General features: G+C 46.4%; 1 protein-coding gene across 9 annotated transcripts in view; it reads left to right on the top strand.

Moving 5' to 3' along the window:
- CREBBP (CREB binding protein) overlaps positions 1 to 13,357 on the top strand; it is a 78,099-nt gene that overhangs the window by 16,897 nt on the left and 47,845 nt on the right. For all 9 annotated transcript variants that reach the window (XM_015294627.4, XM_015294625.4, XM_040647707.2 and 6 more), the window contains one exon: positions 7,433 to 7,609. In XM_015294627.4, the coding sequence (XP_015150113.2) occupies positions 7,433 to 7,609 (177 nt within the window). The remainder of the gene's footprint in view (positions 1 to 7,432; positions 7,610 to 13,357) is intronic.

Genomic DNA, 13,357 nt, shown 5'->3' with positions numbered 1-13,357 from the left:
AGTCCAAAGTGCGGGGCTGCAGCTCGCAGGCACCCGGAGGGATTGGCTGCAGGGGCTGAGCTGGGAGCTGGCGGCTGTCCTGCTCGGCTGGGGTGTGGCAGTGCGGATGGCAGCACGGAGCTGAGGCTGCCTGCCTCCCACAGGGTGGCCGCTGGAAGGCAGGAGGGCACCGTGTGCAGCTCTGACTCTCCTGGTGCTGACTAACTGCTGTCAGCAACTGCTGTCAGCCTGCATTCCTGGTGTTCCTCCATTGCGTTACTGCACATGGCTCTTGCATTGCCAGCGCTTTGTGTGGTTTATCATCAGTGAGCACCAGAGACACCTCAGTGCTCGATTTCCTTACCTTGACAGAAAGGTAAGGAAAATCATAAGTTAAAATGATTTAAACAAAGCCAGGTGACATTCTTTCTGGTAGCAAAAGCACGTCAGTGGGTGGGAAGGGAGAAGGGGGTCAGAGTGCTGAGCTTCGTAACCATCTGTTGAAAGCCCACATTTTAAGTAGATTCAGTAATTCAATGGCAAAGGACCTGAAGGCTTATCCAATGGTAGACTGCTAAGTGACTGATTGTGGTGATGCCACAGAAGGGCAGGATAAAGACTATACAGGTGTGTGACGTGGTGGCAGCAGGCACAGGAGCTGGGACCATCCCTGCCCCTGTAGCAGCAGCAGAGCTCAGAGGCAAAAGCACTCAGCTGTTCCTCTGTGTGAAATTATCCCTTGCACGCCAAGCCCAAGGGATGCTTTTTGAATCTGTGGGTCAAAATACTAAGTGCAGGATTCCCATTTCACGCTAGTTGTTTCTTTACAAAATAAGAGGAAAAAATATGCCTCAATGCCTGTGATGTAATAGGGGATTTTGGACGAGGCGCGTGAGCTGCTGAGTAGCAGTGGCCGTGGAAGGTTTGGTTCATTTTCTCTGAGATGCTCATATGCAATGCATGGCTGTTCAGTCAACCTAAGGCTCTTGATTGTGGCATAACCTTAAAGCTGTAGTTGAAACATTCAGAAAACTGAATCACCGTTCACAAGTAGCTCTTGAAAGGTGGAAACAGTCATTATCTGCTCAGCGTTTAGCATAGTGTTTCACGTCGGGTTCTTCCAGTGATAAACAGGAGGAAGCAAGGGGAGCATCTCTCCTTGCAGATGCACAAGATGTAGGGGAAAGCAGTGACAGCTCTGTCTTCCTGGAGCTGTTTCTGCTGCTGAACACCCACTTCTCGTGTGCCCTGCTTGGCGACAGCGCCCTGACTTTGTGACCTGGCCTCTTGTCAAACCAGGTCACATCTGGGATGCCTGTTTTCTCTCCTTAATTCTGACACATATATTCTGTTCCCAGACATCATAGTGTAAATGGTTAATCTGAGCTTAGAGTTCATTTTTAGCTTTTGTCTCGTAGACTAAATTCAGAGGGATGTAAGGATGGTGGTGGCTTGCTGAAATGCATCTTTGTCTTCCTGCTGCAGCTGGTGTGTCAGAGTAAGAGGTGCAGGAGCAGATCGGCAGGATAGAGGCTCTCCCTTTCTTGTTTTCCCATTGCCAAGAACACAGGCAGACCAAATCTAAGTGTGATATGACTGGTAACTGGGCAGAGTGCCCTCCTGCTGCTACTATATGGGCCTGAGTCCTTCCCGATCCCCTGTGTGCACCATCATGCTCCCTGCCCCGTCCTCACATAACATCTGTGCTGTGCTGGCAGCACTAACAGGGCTCATTCAGCACCTGCAGACACTGCCTGGTGAGCACTATGAGAAGTAGCAGAATCCTTTGTGCCTTCTCTTCGTGGCGATGCTAATGAGCACCGTAGTTCACCTGTCCATCTATATACACAGCAAGCTTAGGGAATTAATTTTATCTGTGAGGTCTTAAACAAAAACGGGTCAAATTGGCTGGTGAATTCCAGAGTGGTTAGTGTAGCATGGATTTGGAGAAGGGGAGGAGCTGGGGCCCTGGCTGCCCTGGCACCTGTTTGCTTCGTGCACCCACTGAGGGCATAGCTGCTGCAATCCTGCAAGCAGTGTCAGTGTGGAGAAGCTGCTTTCCTACCGCTGGGCTGAGTGAGCACATGCATGAAAGTCGGCTTCGTGGGCCACCCTGCTGCTGGGAAGGGCAGTGCCCTGAAGCTGTGCTTAGTCACCTGGGTTCTGTGGGGCAGAGGATGGTGCACTGCTGTGATGCAGGTTTGGGCTTCCTTCCTGCAGCGCTGCTCTCCAGGACTTTGGTACTCCTCTCGGAGGTTGGTTAGTGGAGATGGCAGCGTGGTCACATTCTTACATTGTTTTTGCTTGCCAAGATGTTTTCTTCTCACCTTTCTGCGTTGTACAAGCAGAAGAGAACTTCTGATGGCCTTTCTACCAGTAGGTCCCACATTATAAAGATCCGAGCGTATAACGACAGTGATACAGAGTCGGATCTTTCAGTGAAAGCTGTGTGGCTTTTGTGAGTTAATTCCTGTTTGTGGGTAGAAGAACATGCTTCTTGGAGAAGAGTGTATAATCGGAAGAGTTTCAGTGCTATTTGGTCACTTACCCTTTCTCTTATTTTTGGTAGGAAGGTGTAGGACCTCACATTTTGCCCATTGATATGTCTTTGCTACGTAGTACATCTTTATACCTTTCTGTTCCCGAAATTGGTACTTTAGGATCATTACTTGTTGTAATAAGCTAATTAATAAGCTTAAATAATGAGCTAAATAAATTAGGTTGTTAGACTGCAATTAGACTGCGTATTGTAGCTAGGCCTATTAGTCCTTTGAATACTTCTTGGGGCCTTTCAGAATCCTGTCATTTTCATGTATCCTTTGTGAAGTGTTAATGCAGCCTGACTGTTGTTGCTGCAGAAGTGTTGTGGGCAGGCCAGGAGCACTGTGTGCTCAGCCAGCAGCCTTTTCATCCCCCTGCTGTCACACTGACAGCTCACGTTTGCAGTTGGAGTGCTTTGCAGGTTTACTTTCAGAGCCAGTGCAGCCAAATCCTTACCCAACTTCCTTTCTTTCTCGGTCTGTTTTCTAGATCAAAATCAAGAAGATACTACATTATATATTAATGATAACCTTATTTTTAGTTTACTGGATTAGATCATAATGAGATTATTTCAGCCAAACATGTCTTCCACTGAACCCAAATTGCTTTGAGTTCTTTGATTTGTTTCATGTCAACCTTTCAGTGTTTTTTTCTGATGTCAACCTGGTCTGTATCTGGTTGGGTTTCTCATTTGTTTGTTACCACTGGACCATCACAACCCTCTTCCATTCTTGTGCAGAAGAGTCAGAGATTCAGAACTTAATGAAAGTTGGAGATGATTTCAACTTGGAAGCTTTTCTTCAGCTAATCTGGCAGAGGAGCAACTGATTAAAGAAATAGCTTTAACTCTTACTGGGCAACAGTGATGCAAGATACAAAAGCAGGAGCGTTGTCGGAGGTAGGTGCTGCTCCATGGCACATCTCTGTGCCTGCAAATGAGGGCAGCTTTCTCTCTTGCAGGAAAGCTGACAGCAACTTTGTCTGTCCTGGCAGAGCTTTTGTGAGGTGTGGAAGCCCTGGTGTGAAAGATGGGTTGGGGGTAACAGCAGAGAGAGCACAGAGTTTCCCCAGGGAAAAGGGGTAGTGAGGAGCAGAACTTTATATATAGTTCTGTGGTTTATGACAGCATGTTGGAGGGGAAATTTAAGTAGTAATAGAATTAAAAAAAAAAAAAAAAGCAGAAAACCACTGGATTTTGACTAGGAAATTGTGCTTATAACCGTGAATGGGTTTTGCAGCATGTTATATTGGTTGTGTGTCTTGGAAGCCTCCAAGGAGTAAGTGGTAATGAAGTAAGTGCCTGGATGAGAGCTGGCGGCAGTGGCAGAGGTGAGGGGACAGTTAATAAAAACTCAGAGTGGGAGGAAAGGATGGGATTTATTGATGGCCCAGACACTCGGAGTACAATGGGGGAGTAACTCCTTGGTGCCGGCGGGAGGAAATACTGTGGTTTGTCAGCAGTAATAAAGAAGGGAGGAAGCAAGTAAGCTTTAAAAATAGAAGTGGCATAGCATTAAGATGCAGTCTGGTCCTGGCGTAGCTTGGAGTGAAGCTCCTGAGCACGTGTTTCTGTCCCATCCTCTCTGAGGATGCAGGTTTGGTCACAGACATGATGTGTGACAACTCCAGGAAGCAGAGGGAGTTGAACTCAGTTCTGCTCTCGAAATAACTAAAAAGCCAAACAAGAACCTCCCACACCCGCTGCCCAACGCATTGCAGTGTGAGGTGTCCCGTGTTGGCCACGTTGGCCGCCTTGGAAGTTGAATTCCTCGGTTTGTGTGAGTCGAATGAAATGCTCTGATTTCCAACCTGTCCTCAGTAATAGGTCGCGGCATCTCAGGGAGTTTCCATAGTGATGAAAGAGGGGAGCAGAATCTGCCTGTCTTTCTGGGATAGCAAGATTATCCAATTAAACGCATCTTCCACCTTAAAGGAGAAGAGCATTTATCTTATTTCCGAGAAGAATGGCTTTTCAGTAGTAGTAATGTGTTTGAGATTGCCTGCGCTATGTGCAGTGCACCTGAGGCTCTTGCAGCCCTATGGGGTGGCTGTGCTGCCTGGCTTCCCGGGCCCTCAGTGCTGCCTTAGCCTTATGACTGGCTGGTAGAGATCTGTGCATCTCCCTGTGAACCAGCACGGCCGGGATCAGAGCTCTGTTGGAGAAGCACAGGCGCAGAGGATCGGTGTCCCCCCTCTGCTCCCTCGTTTCCCCGGGGCAGGGCAGGGTGCCGTGGCACTGTGCGCCTTCTGGTGCTTTATTGCAAGCTGCTGCTTTCACTTTGCAGAGCAAATGAGCAGCGCGAAACCCTGGCTGCACATGTGCAGTTGTATGCCCGTGTTTGCCTGTTGTCTGTGAGATTTCAACTAACTGCAGCTGCTTTAGGTAGAATTTTTATGTTTGGTTTGCTAACTGGGAGTGCCAGCTGATGCCTGGGCGTGTTTTTAGTGCCTGTTACAGAGAGGATCTGACTCTTCCTCTTCCCCTGCCGAGCTGCTGCCCAGCTGTTTGCTGGGGAGGCTGCAGCTGTGCTGTACACCCTGCTCCTCCTCCAGTGATTCCAAAGCACTGGGAGCTGATGCTCTTTGGCAGCTGCTTCTGCTGGGGCTCCTCCTCCATCGTGGCCTCAGCTGAAAGCTGTTACAGACAGGTGGGAGTTGCTTGGAGTGGTTCTTGAGTTGTGCACTTGTCCTGGTCTCGGGGAATTGTGGTCCTGTTGGAGAAGCTCAGCTCCTCCCAAATGAAATGGGGTTGAAAAGCATCGCAGCTGGTGAGCCTGGGAGCATCTGTGAGTTCTAATGAGCTCGTCTGGTGTGTGGTCTCATGGCTTTTGTCTCCATGTTTACTTCACGGATTGCCACATAAGAGTTCCCACTTCCCAAGATGTCTTTTTTTAATTGAAGGCTTGTGGCAGTAGTGTTCAGAAGTGACACTGAGGTGGAAGGTGATGTCTGATGGTTTGCAACCTTATCAAGTAGGTACATTTAGTTTTAGGCTGGTGTAACTGTAGCCATGGGTTCCCTTCCTTGTGCAGGGAGTCTGCTCCCAGCTCAGGCTGAATGGGCAGCAAGGCATGGCTTAGAACTGTGATCAGATATCTGTGCCTCAGCAATCACCTAGAAAGGCAGTGATTATCCTTGTATTAAGCTCTCGATTTAGGCGACTCGAAGGGCTGCTTTGTTGCTGTTCTGCTTAGTTCTGATATGATTCGTAACAAAACCCATTGAAAATGAGACATCAAAAAATGATAAAGCAAGGATGGTGGTTTTGGATTAGGATTGCAAGGCCTCACAGCTTTGGGATGGTCTCAGTGGTTTCAAATTTTGGCAAATTTGGAATGAAATGTTCTGTGCTCATCCAGAGGAAGCCGGTAGGCTGTCAGGGTACGGGTGAGCAGCTCTGGGTATTGCACGGTCCTTTCTCATACCTTGTCTGAAATAGTGGGCTGAGACAAGTGGGTAAGTTTATTAAATGCTTTGCTATTAATTCTTCAGAGGCAGCCTTAATGGATAAATATAAAAAAATTAAAATGGCTTTGGATACACAGCATTGTGTTCCCAGCACTGATTTAACGTTCAGGTTGTACTTCGGGCTGTTTGTACTTATGTCTCCTTTGCAAGTCCAGAAAAGAAAACCATTTGTATAGAAAGTAGGCGATATTGTACAGGCTTTTGTTATTATAGGTGCCCAAGTCAGAATGGGGTTTTTCTTGGAAGCACTTCTGTACTACTGTTTTTGCATATGTTAGGCTTTGTAGTGCCTTCAGTGTAACAGCTGAGCTAGAATTGTGGTCTTCCCTGGGTGCAAACGCAGCAGCAGGCGCTGTGCAGTCTGACACCAGGCCTCGGGCCTGGGCCAAAGTGCGGTGCTGAGCTGTGTGTTGGACTCTGCCCCTCCTGTCAGAGCTGCTGGGGGTGCCGGGGCTGCGGGGCCGGTCTGCATGCTGCCCCAGGAGCTGCCCTGGGGAAGTGGGAGCGGATCAGAAGCACAGCGTGTGGTGCACGGGAGGGCTGCGGAGGTCAAAGGGAGGGAGAAATGGGATTTAGCCTTTCAAACAAAGGCCTGCTCGGTGCTTGGTTTATATTCAAGGCGCTCTGACAGGTGACAGAGTCATCTAGGGTTCTTCCCAGTGTAAGGGAAAAGAGCACATACACGCCTGTCTGCTCCACTTTCTACGCTGCGTTCCTTTGAGGGGTGGGAACTCAGCTGTACTCATTCCTGCCGATGTCTTTCGGGGACCTTTTGCTCCGTGTGATATTGGCTGGCTCAGCTGATGGAGATGTCACCACTGGAAGCTGTTGCTCAGACAAAATGGCTCCTTGGGATGGACGCTGCTCTCCTCAGTGGCTCAGCACGAGCTGTATTCCTGCTTGCTGTTCCTCAGGGTCTGAGGGCTGTAAGTCTCGAAGGATATCAGCCATAGATAGCCTTTTGTTTAGACATTTCCCTCAGCTACTCAAACAAGCAGATAAGCATTTACTTGATAGCTCAGTGCGTTCCCTCCTCTCTGTGCACAAAGTCATGCTTTGTGCACGGAATGCAGCAAAGAGCATTTGAGGTTTGTGTGGTTTTCAAGAGTTGTTACAGCATTGGGAAAAGTAGGTTTTTTCCTCTGTGCAGATTAGAGGAGTGATCTTACTTTCTCCTTTGCATTTGCATGGTGTTTTTGTTTGTTAAATTGTGTATCTTCAGATGCACTTAGGGAAACTGTGTAAAGCCAAATATTGATATGTATTTTTAAATTATTGTTATTTGTTATTTGAAGTTGTGAAGTTGAGAATCTAATTTTGAACAATTCAAACCAGAATTTGGGCTTTGTGAATACAAAAATGGGTATTTGACGTGTTGGGTCTTTTTTTTTTTTTAATGTCCTTTCAGAATCTGTGAAGTCACAATAATTTCATTCTTTTGCAGATGGGAATGGCAGGTAACACCAGCCCCTTTGGGCAACCTTTCAGTCAAACTGGAGGGCAGCAGATGGGAGCGACGGGCGTGAATCCTCAGTTACCAAACAAGCCGGGCATGGCCAACAGTTTGCCTGCCTTCCCCGCTGACATCAAGAGTACTCCAGTCACCAGTGTGCCCAACATGGTGAGTTGTACCTTACTGCTTCCCTCAGTGGCTGTGTCTTCATTGTACATCCTGAATTCTGGGGTGCAATGAGTTCCGCAGCATTACTGGACGTGGTCACTTAAACACCAGTTGCCCCTACAGTTCTTCTCTACTGCTCTGTGGAGCACGTGGAAAGTTGGTCTGTTTTTCTATAGCAATTTAACTTCCAAAGCAAACCCTGTTTTTAATGAGATTGCACTACATCCTTTCATTTTGTCTGGTGTATTTGTTTCCAAACCGGATGAAAACTGTCTCTATGTAAGCTCTGCTTGTAGGTTTAAACTCCTCAATCAATTAAAATGTGTGCTGGTTACACCATGAACTTCTCTGAAAGCCAAACAGTAGCTTTCATATCCTTTCAGTCTAATATAGTAAGCACACCGCATGCTTTTCAGTTTATATTGTGCATGACTTGCAGCTCCCAAGCATATGAGGATAGTTATTAGGATATCACGCCCAAGTTTGTAGTATCTTGTTTACTAGAGTTTGCTTTATAAAACAAAATTAAATATTCCCATTTGTCTCAGTATGTCTGTGTATTAATCAAACTGCTTGTGTTGTTTCTATGGAAACTCTGGCTTGTTGCATTTTATATTCTTATACATGGTAGCAGTTACTATAGAAACTCGTAAAACCTTCCATAAGATGCAAATTGCTTATTTTTTAATTTAACTCAAAAACCAGCTATTTTTTGGCACAAGCCCTGCTTGATCTTCTACCAGTGAATTTGCCACCTGCCTGTAGCTAAGAAGGCAATGTATGAGAAGGAATGCAACGTGGCAAACTTCTTTTCTCCTGAATTTTAGAGGAGCAGTTCCTAATTCTCCTTCAGCTGCGCTGTGACATCTTTGTGTAATTTGTCATCTGTAATTTACTGCTTCTGACTGTGGGAAGGAGCTGCCAACCAGAATTGAGATGAGTTCAGAGCACCACTTGCACTCGTGCGGAATGTTTGTAGGAGACGCATAGCTGCATGGCTCTTCTGATGTTGTTTTTAAGATGTTTTAAGTTAGGATCAAGTGTAAAGCAAATGAATTACCCCCTGATTCAGCAGAGAATCTGAAGTTCTGCCCAGAGTTTGGTATTTGGGTGATTGGATGGTTCTGAAGCCTACTTTTGTGTGCTCATTTAAACAGCTGGTTCTGGGGAAACCTTCCTCCTAGTGCACGGGGGATAGTGGCAGATACTCAGATGAAGTGAAGGAAAGACAGCATCAAGGCTCTCCTAGTGATGGGGGAGGAAGTAAGAGAAGAAACGTTGCTTCCTCTCTCCCTCTTTTACCAAAAGGCAGAGGGAAATGAAGGAAACTTTTTTAGTATTTTCAATTGCGGTTTCTTTAAAATATCAAAAATAGGAGACTTCCAAGAGGGCAAACAAAACCATCTTGGGTGTCAGAAAGCTTCCTTTGTCCAGTCTCTCTTTCCTCCTCCAGCCAGTATGGAGAGAGAGAGGCATTCTGGCTGAGCAGTCCCAGCCCCACTTAGTGGTGGCACAGCACAGACTCAGAGCTCATTTCGAATGGGGTGGAACTTTCAGCTTAAAAAAAAAAACCAGAAGTTTCCATCTGAATGTTTTATTGTAAAGCCAAGAATTTAAAACAAATAAATGCCAGACGCGTTAAAATTTAACCTTTCCTTGGCAGCAGTGTAATTGTTTGGTAATGGTGCATACATGGCCATATGCTATTCCTTCCACAGGGCTGTTGTGTTATTCAGCATACAGTAGGAACGGTGCAGCACCCCATCTTCTGACTGCAGTCCCTTTGCTGTGTCACTTCTGTTTAAAGGACCTCCGGTATTTTTAATTGACAGGAACCACGTTATCTTGCCAACCAGCTCTCTGTGCTGCCCTTATCTTAAAGGGCCCCCCAAATAATATCCTGTGTGAGAAACAATCCCATGTGAATGAAACCATTGGTTATATATGGCATGTCTGAGTTGAGAAACCAGATTGCAGCAGATGTGAAATACTTTGATTACCAAAAAGAGCATGTGAGTCACAGAGAGGAGTAAGGAACGGTGGGGCTTTTCTCTGTTTGTGACCTTACTCTGAGCCCTGAGAAGCACATTCGGTATAATCTCTTTAATTAGGAAAGAAGTAACAAACCTTACGGTATTAAAATGATTAAGAGGTCAGCTTTAAGGTATTAATATTCAGTGCCAGCAGGGTGGGTTGGGTTTTCTTGCTTGTTTTTTGTTTTCTTAGCTGTGAGGTCAAACAATAGAGTAGTGGATCCTGGGATTGTGTCAGTTTTTCTTATGGGCTGATTGCCTGGATTTTTTTTTTAGTGAATTGATGGCCCATTTTACCAGGTAAGGGACAAAAAAAAAAAAAAAAAAGCAATGTACAGAATAGCTCCTGAAGTTCCAGAATTCCCAACTTACATTTTCATTGCATGGTTCTAACTTTTGGAAGCATCCTGGAGCGGGCAGCCGTAGTTACTGCTCTGTAGGGCTGCTGGAGGAGCGCTCAGACTCTTTACAGGATGTGCAGCTCGAAGGCTTGAGCAGATGGCTCATTTCCAAAGAAAACAACAAATGGAGATTGTGTAACTAACTTGTTTGATAGCGGGTTAGCCGTACTTGGCTGCAGTGAGACGATCCAGGCTTTCTGGATGGAGGAAGTGAGCCATGCCTGCTCTTGGTACAGCCACCTGTTTGCAGGGTGCTCGGGCTCTGGGGCACACGGTCAGTGAGGGCAGCCCTGCTGGGCTCTCCCATCAAATTGGCTGCAGTTTTGCAGTGTGCTGCGTGGTGTCTTCCAGGGATGGGGATGGGCAGCTTCCTCGTGGCTGTCACAGTGAGTCTGGCATTTTGGTACGGGTTAGTTGTGCAGTGGGTGAAGTTTGGCTGCCACCGGCGTGGTTTCACCGTTACCCTTCTGACCAGCAGATGGAGTTGAGAGAATATTACTTTTTAAAAGCGAACAAAATAATTTACCCTCAGTTCTCTCTACTTAGAATTGGAGCAGCTTGTCTTCGGTTGCTCTTTTTTCCTAATCTCTTACTAGGCTACATGCCTTGAATGTTGGATTGAGTTCTCCCTTATTTCTGTTTCTTTTTCTGTCTTCTGGATTTCTTTCTTAATGATTTTGATCAGAGGAGAGGCGAACAAGGATCTCTGGTTGAGATGGGGCTGAGGCTGTAATAGATGTCTTGCTGTGGGCCTGCTAAATAAAAAAGGAAGTTTTGAGACTCCGAAGCCAGGTTTATTTTACACAAGTGGAGCTGTGGGACATCCTGGCTCTTGTACTATCTGGAGGTACAATGCCTGGCTGACAGAGGGAGCTGAAGGGGAGGAGAAGCGCGATGGAGAACATCCAGCGCCACCCCTGCGCTTTTCCACCAGTTGAGGTGATCAACACTTCGACAGACATAACTTTCCTTCACTTAACGACTCCTCTTTCATCTGCTGGACTTAATCACTCCTCAGTTTGTTTTGTCACCCAGTGAAGCCTATATAAACCTCTCTTAAAATCTTGTTCGGGTCGCTCCCTGTCTGTAAGAGCTGAACTTTGCAGATTGCTATATCGTGGTTTTTCCTTTTCTGTTGCTTTGAAGCACTTACTTGATGTGTGCTTCTTGCCATTTGTTCTTCAAACAGCTTGCAGGGACGAGGAGATAGAACTCCAAAAGTGAATCCGTAAGACAGACATTGATTCCCAGCACACTCAACTGCATAACAGTGAGGTATTTGCTGCTTTTGGAAGAAAACTTATTTCAGGGGTTAAAAGCCACCGAGGGCAAACTGTTCAGGTTCCTTCTGTGGCAGGACTATAGGAGCCTTCTCATTTCTGGGGATATTACGAGGTCTTAAAAGGCTCATTCCCCAGTACCAGCTTCAGAGATGGAGGTTAAATGGTGGGTGAAAGTTGAAAGGTGGAAGTCTTGCTCTTCACTCTTATGTGAAGGCCCTGCCTCCAGCCACAGCACTGCTAAAGCTGTTGAAATAGAGAAATAAGTATTAGACTCCAAGCACATTGATCATATTAGGATGCATCATGTTGGCTTTGGGTGTAAGAGCTGAGAAGTGGCACCCTGCCTCTCTTCTCACTTGCAAGCTGCATTGCAGGCTCTCAGGTTTGGTCTGCTGGCAGGCTGACATGCCACCGAAGCTGATCTGCCTCCAAAGCTGATTTCCCACCAGAGAAGACAACTACTTTGTGAGGCTTTGTTTGGTTCAGGACATCTTTCGGGTATGCTTTGCCTGCGTCTCTGTGACACATGAGCAGAGGTGGAAAGCAGCCTTACTGCAGTCACTGCAAGGCTTGGTGTTTTTAAAGGCTTAATTGTTAGAATGCATGTGCCCCCAGTGTTAATGCACTTGTGGATGATGTGCAGCAAAGCTCTTGTGATTGGTAAATAACCACCTTTTCTTAGCCCTCGATGTCAACAGAGCGAGAGATTCCCATCTATAAAGTGCCAACTGACCTGCTGGTGCAGCCTGCCTTCTGGTTAGGGCAGTGAAAGGTCTGCAAAGCAAAAGATGTCTATCCAAATGGGCATCTTCTGTGGCAGCAGCTCCTTAATCATCTCACTCTGGACTCACTTTGATCACAGACCTGTCTTGAAGAACTAACAGACATTTTTTTTTTTAAATGCAGAATTCAGTCTGATACAGGGATTGTGGAAAGTAGTTTTCTGTTAACGTCAGGGAGAAGGGAAGAGCATGTGTGTGAGAAGAATTTATGGAAGTCTGTTTTAAAAACTTAATGCTATATGGAAGTGGGACTGACAGACACTGCCTTATGTATGAAGCTGTTTACGTGTTGAGAGATTGCATGTGCTATTGAAATTAGTGCTGGCTTTTCTCAGGGAGGCAGTGGGTGGTGCTTGATCTCAAGAGACGGTGTTGAATGCTTTTGAATATAAGCTCATCAAAACTCAGAGGGTTAGTGGTCATCTTGGTAAGGCTGCCAGGGCACTTTCCATCCTTCCACATCCATGAACGTACGATACTTGTGCATCTGCACTACCCAGAAGCACAGGATGTTTCTGCTCCTTAGAGTTCTGCAGTGCTGTCTTGCAGATAGAGCTTCCATGATTTTAAATGGCATTAATCACTGCTGTACGCTATAGAAGGGTCGTGTTACTCTGTTTCTAGGAAGGTTTTGTCAGTCAGAGGCTGCTGGCAGACTTCCAGTTACTGATATGTTTGATTTGTGGTGGAGATCAGCAAGGTGGCAAAGAGAAACAAGACCATCTCCTGCCTCTACATCTGACCGCTGAAGCACTGCAGGAGCAGCGGTGCCTGAATTTCCTGCTCCATCAAGAAAGGTGTTTGTTATTTGGGTGAACCATTTGAAGGCTCCTGCTTGTTCTGCAGGGTTTGTGTCCCTCTGGGATAACCTCCTGGCACCGACACATCTCCCCTTTTGCACTGGTCCTGCAGATTGCCATTCTTGAAAGGCAAAAGGGAAGAGAGCAACCTCCTCATGCAGCTGTGCATTGGAAGTGAGATGGTAAAGAGATCACCGTATTTGCAGTGTAGGACTTAGCAGGGTTGAAGTAGTGACTGCCATAACCCTGTTGAGTTTCAGCAGTACTCTGTGTTCTGTGGTTGTTCCTATCTGCAGGCGTTCTCAGCTTGATCAGGATTGCTTGCTCTCCTCTGCTCAGAAAACCCCTCTGGCTCTGGGCATTGTATCGGTGCTGATAAAGCAGTGATGGTGTTTGTTAACTGCTAGAGCAGTAACAGAAGTTGGATTTTGGCTGGGGAAACAATTCTT

The sequence above is a fragment of the Gallus gallus genome, chromosome 14 (assembly GCF_016699485.2).
Source record: "Gallus gallus isolate bGalGal1 chromosome 14, bGalGal1.mat.broiler.GRCg7b, whole genome shotgun sequence".
Lineage (NCBI taxonomy): Eukaryota > Metazoa > Chordata > Aves > Galliformes > Phasianidae > Gallus > Gallus gallus.
Note: the sequence above shows the minus strand (reverse complement) of the source record. Positions and strands in the feature narration are given on the sequence as shown.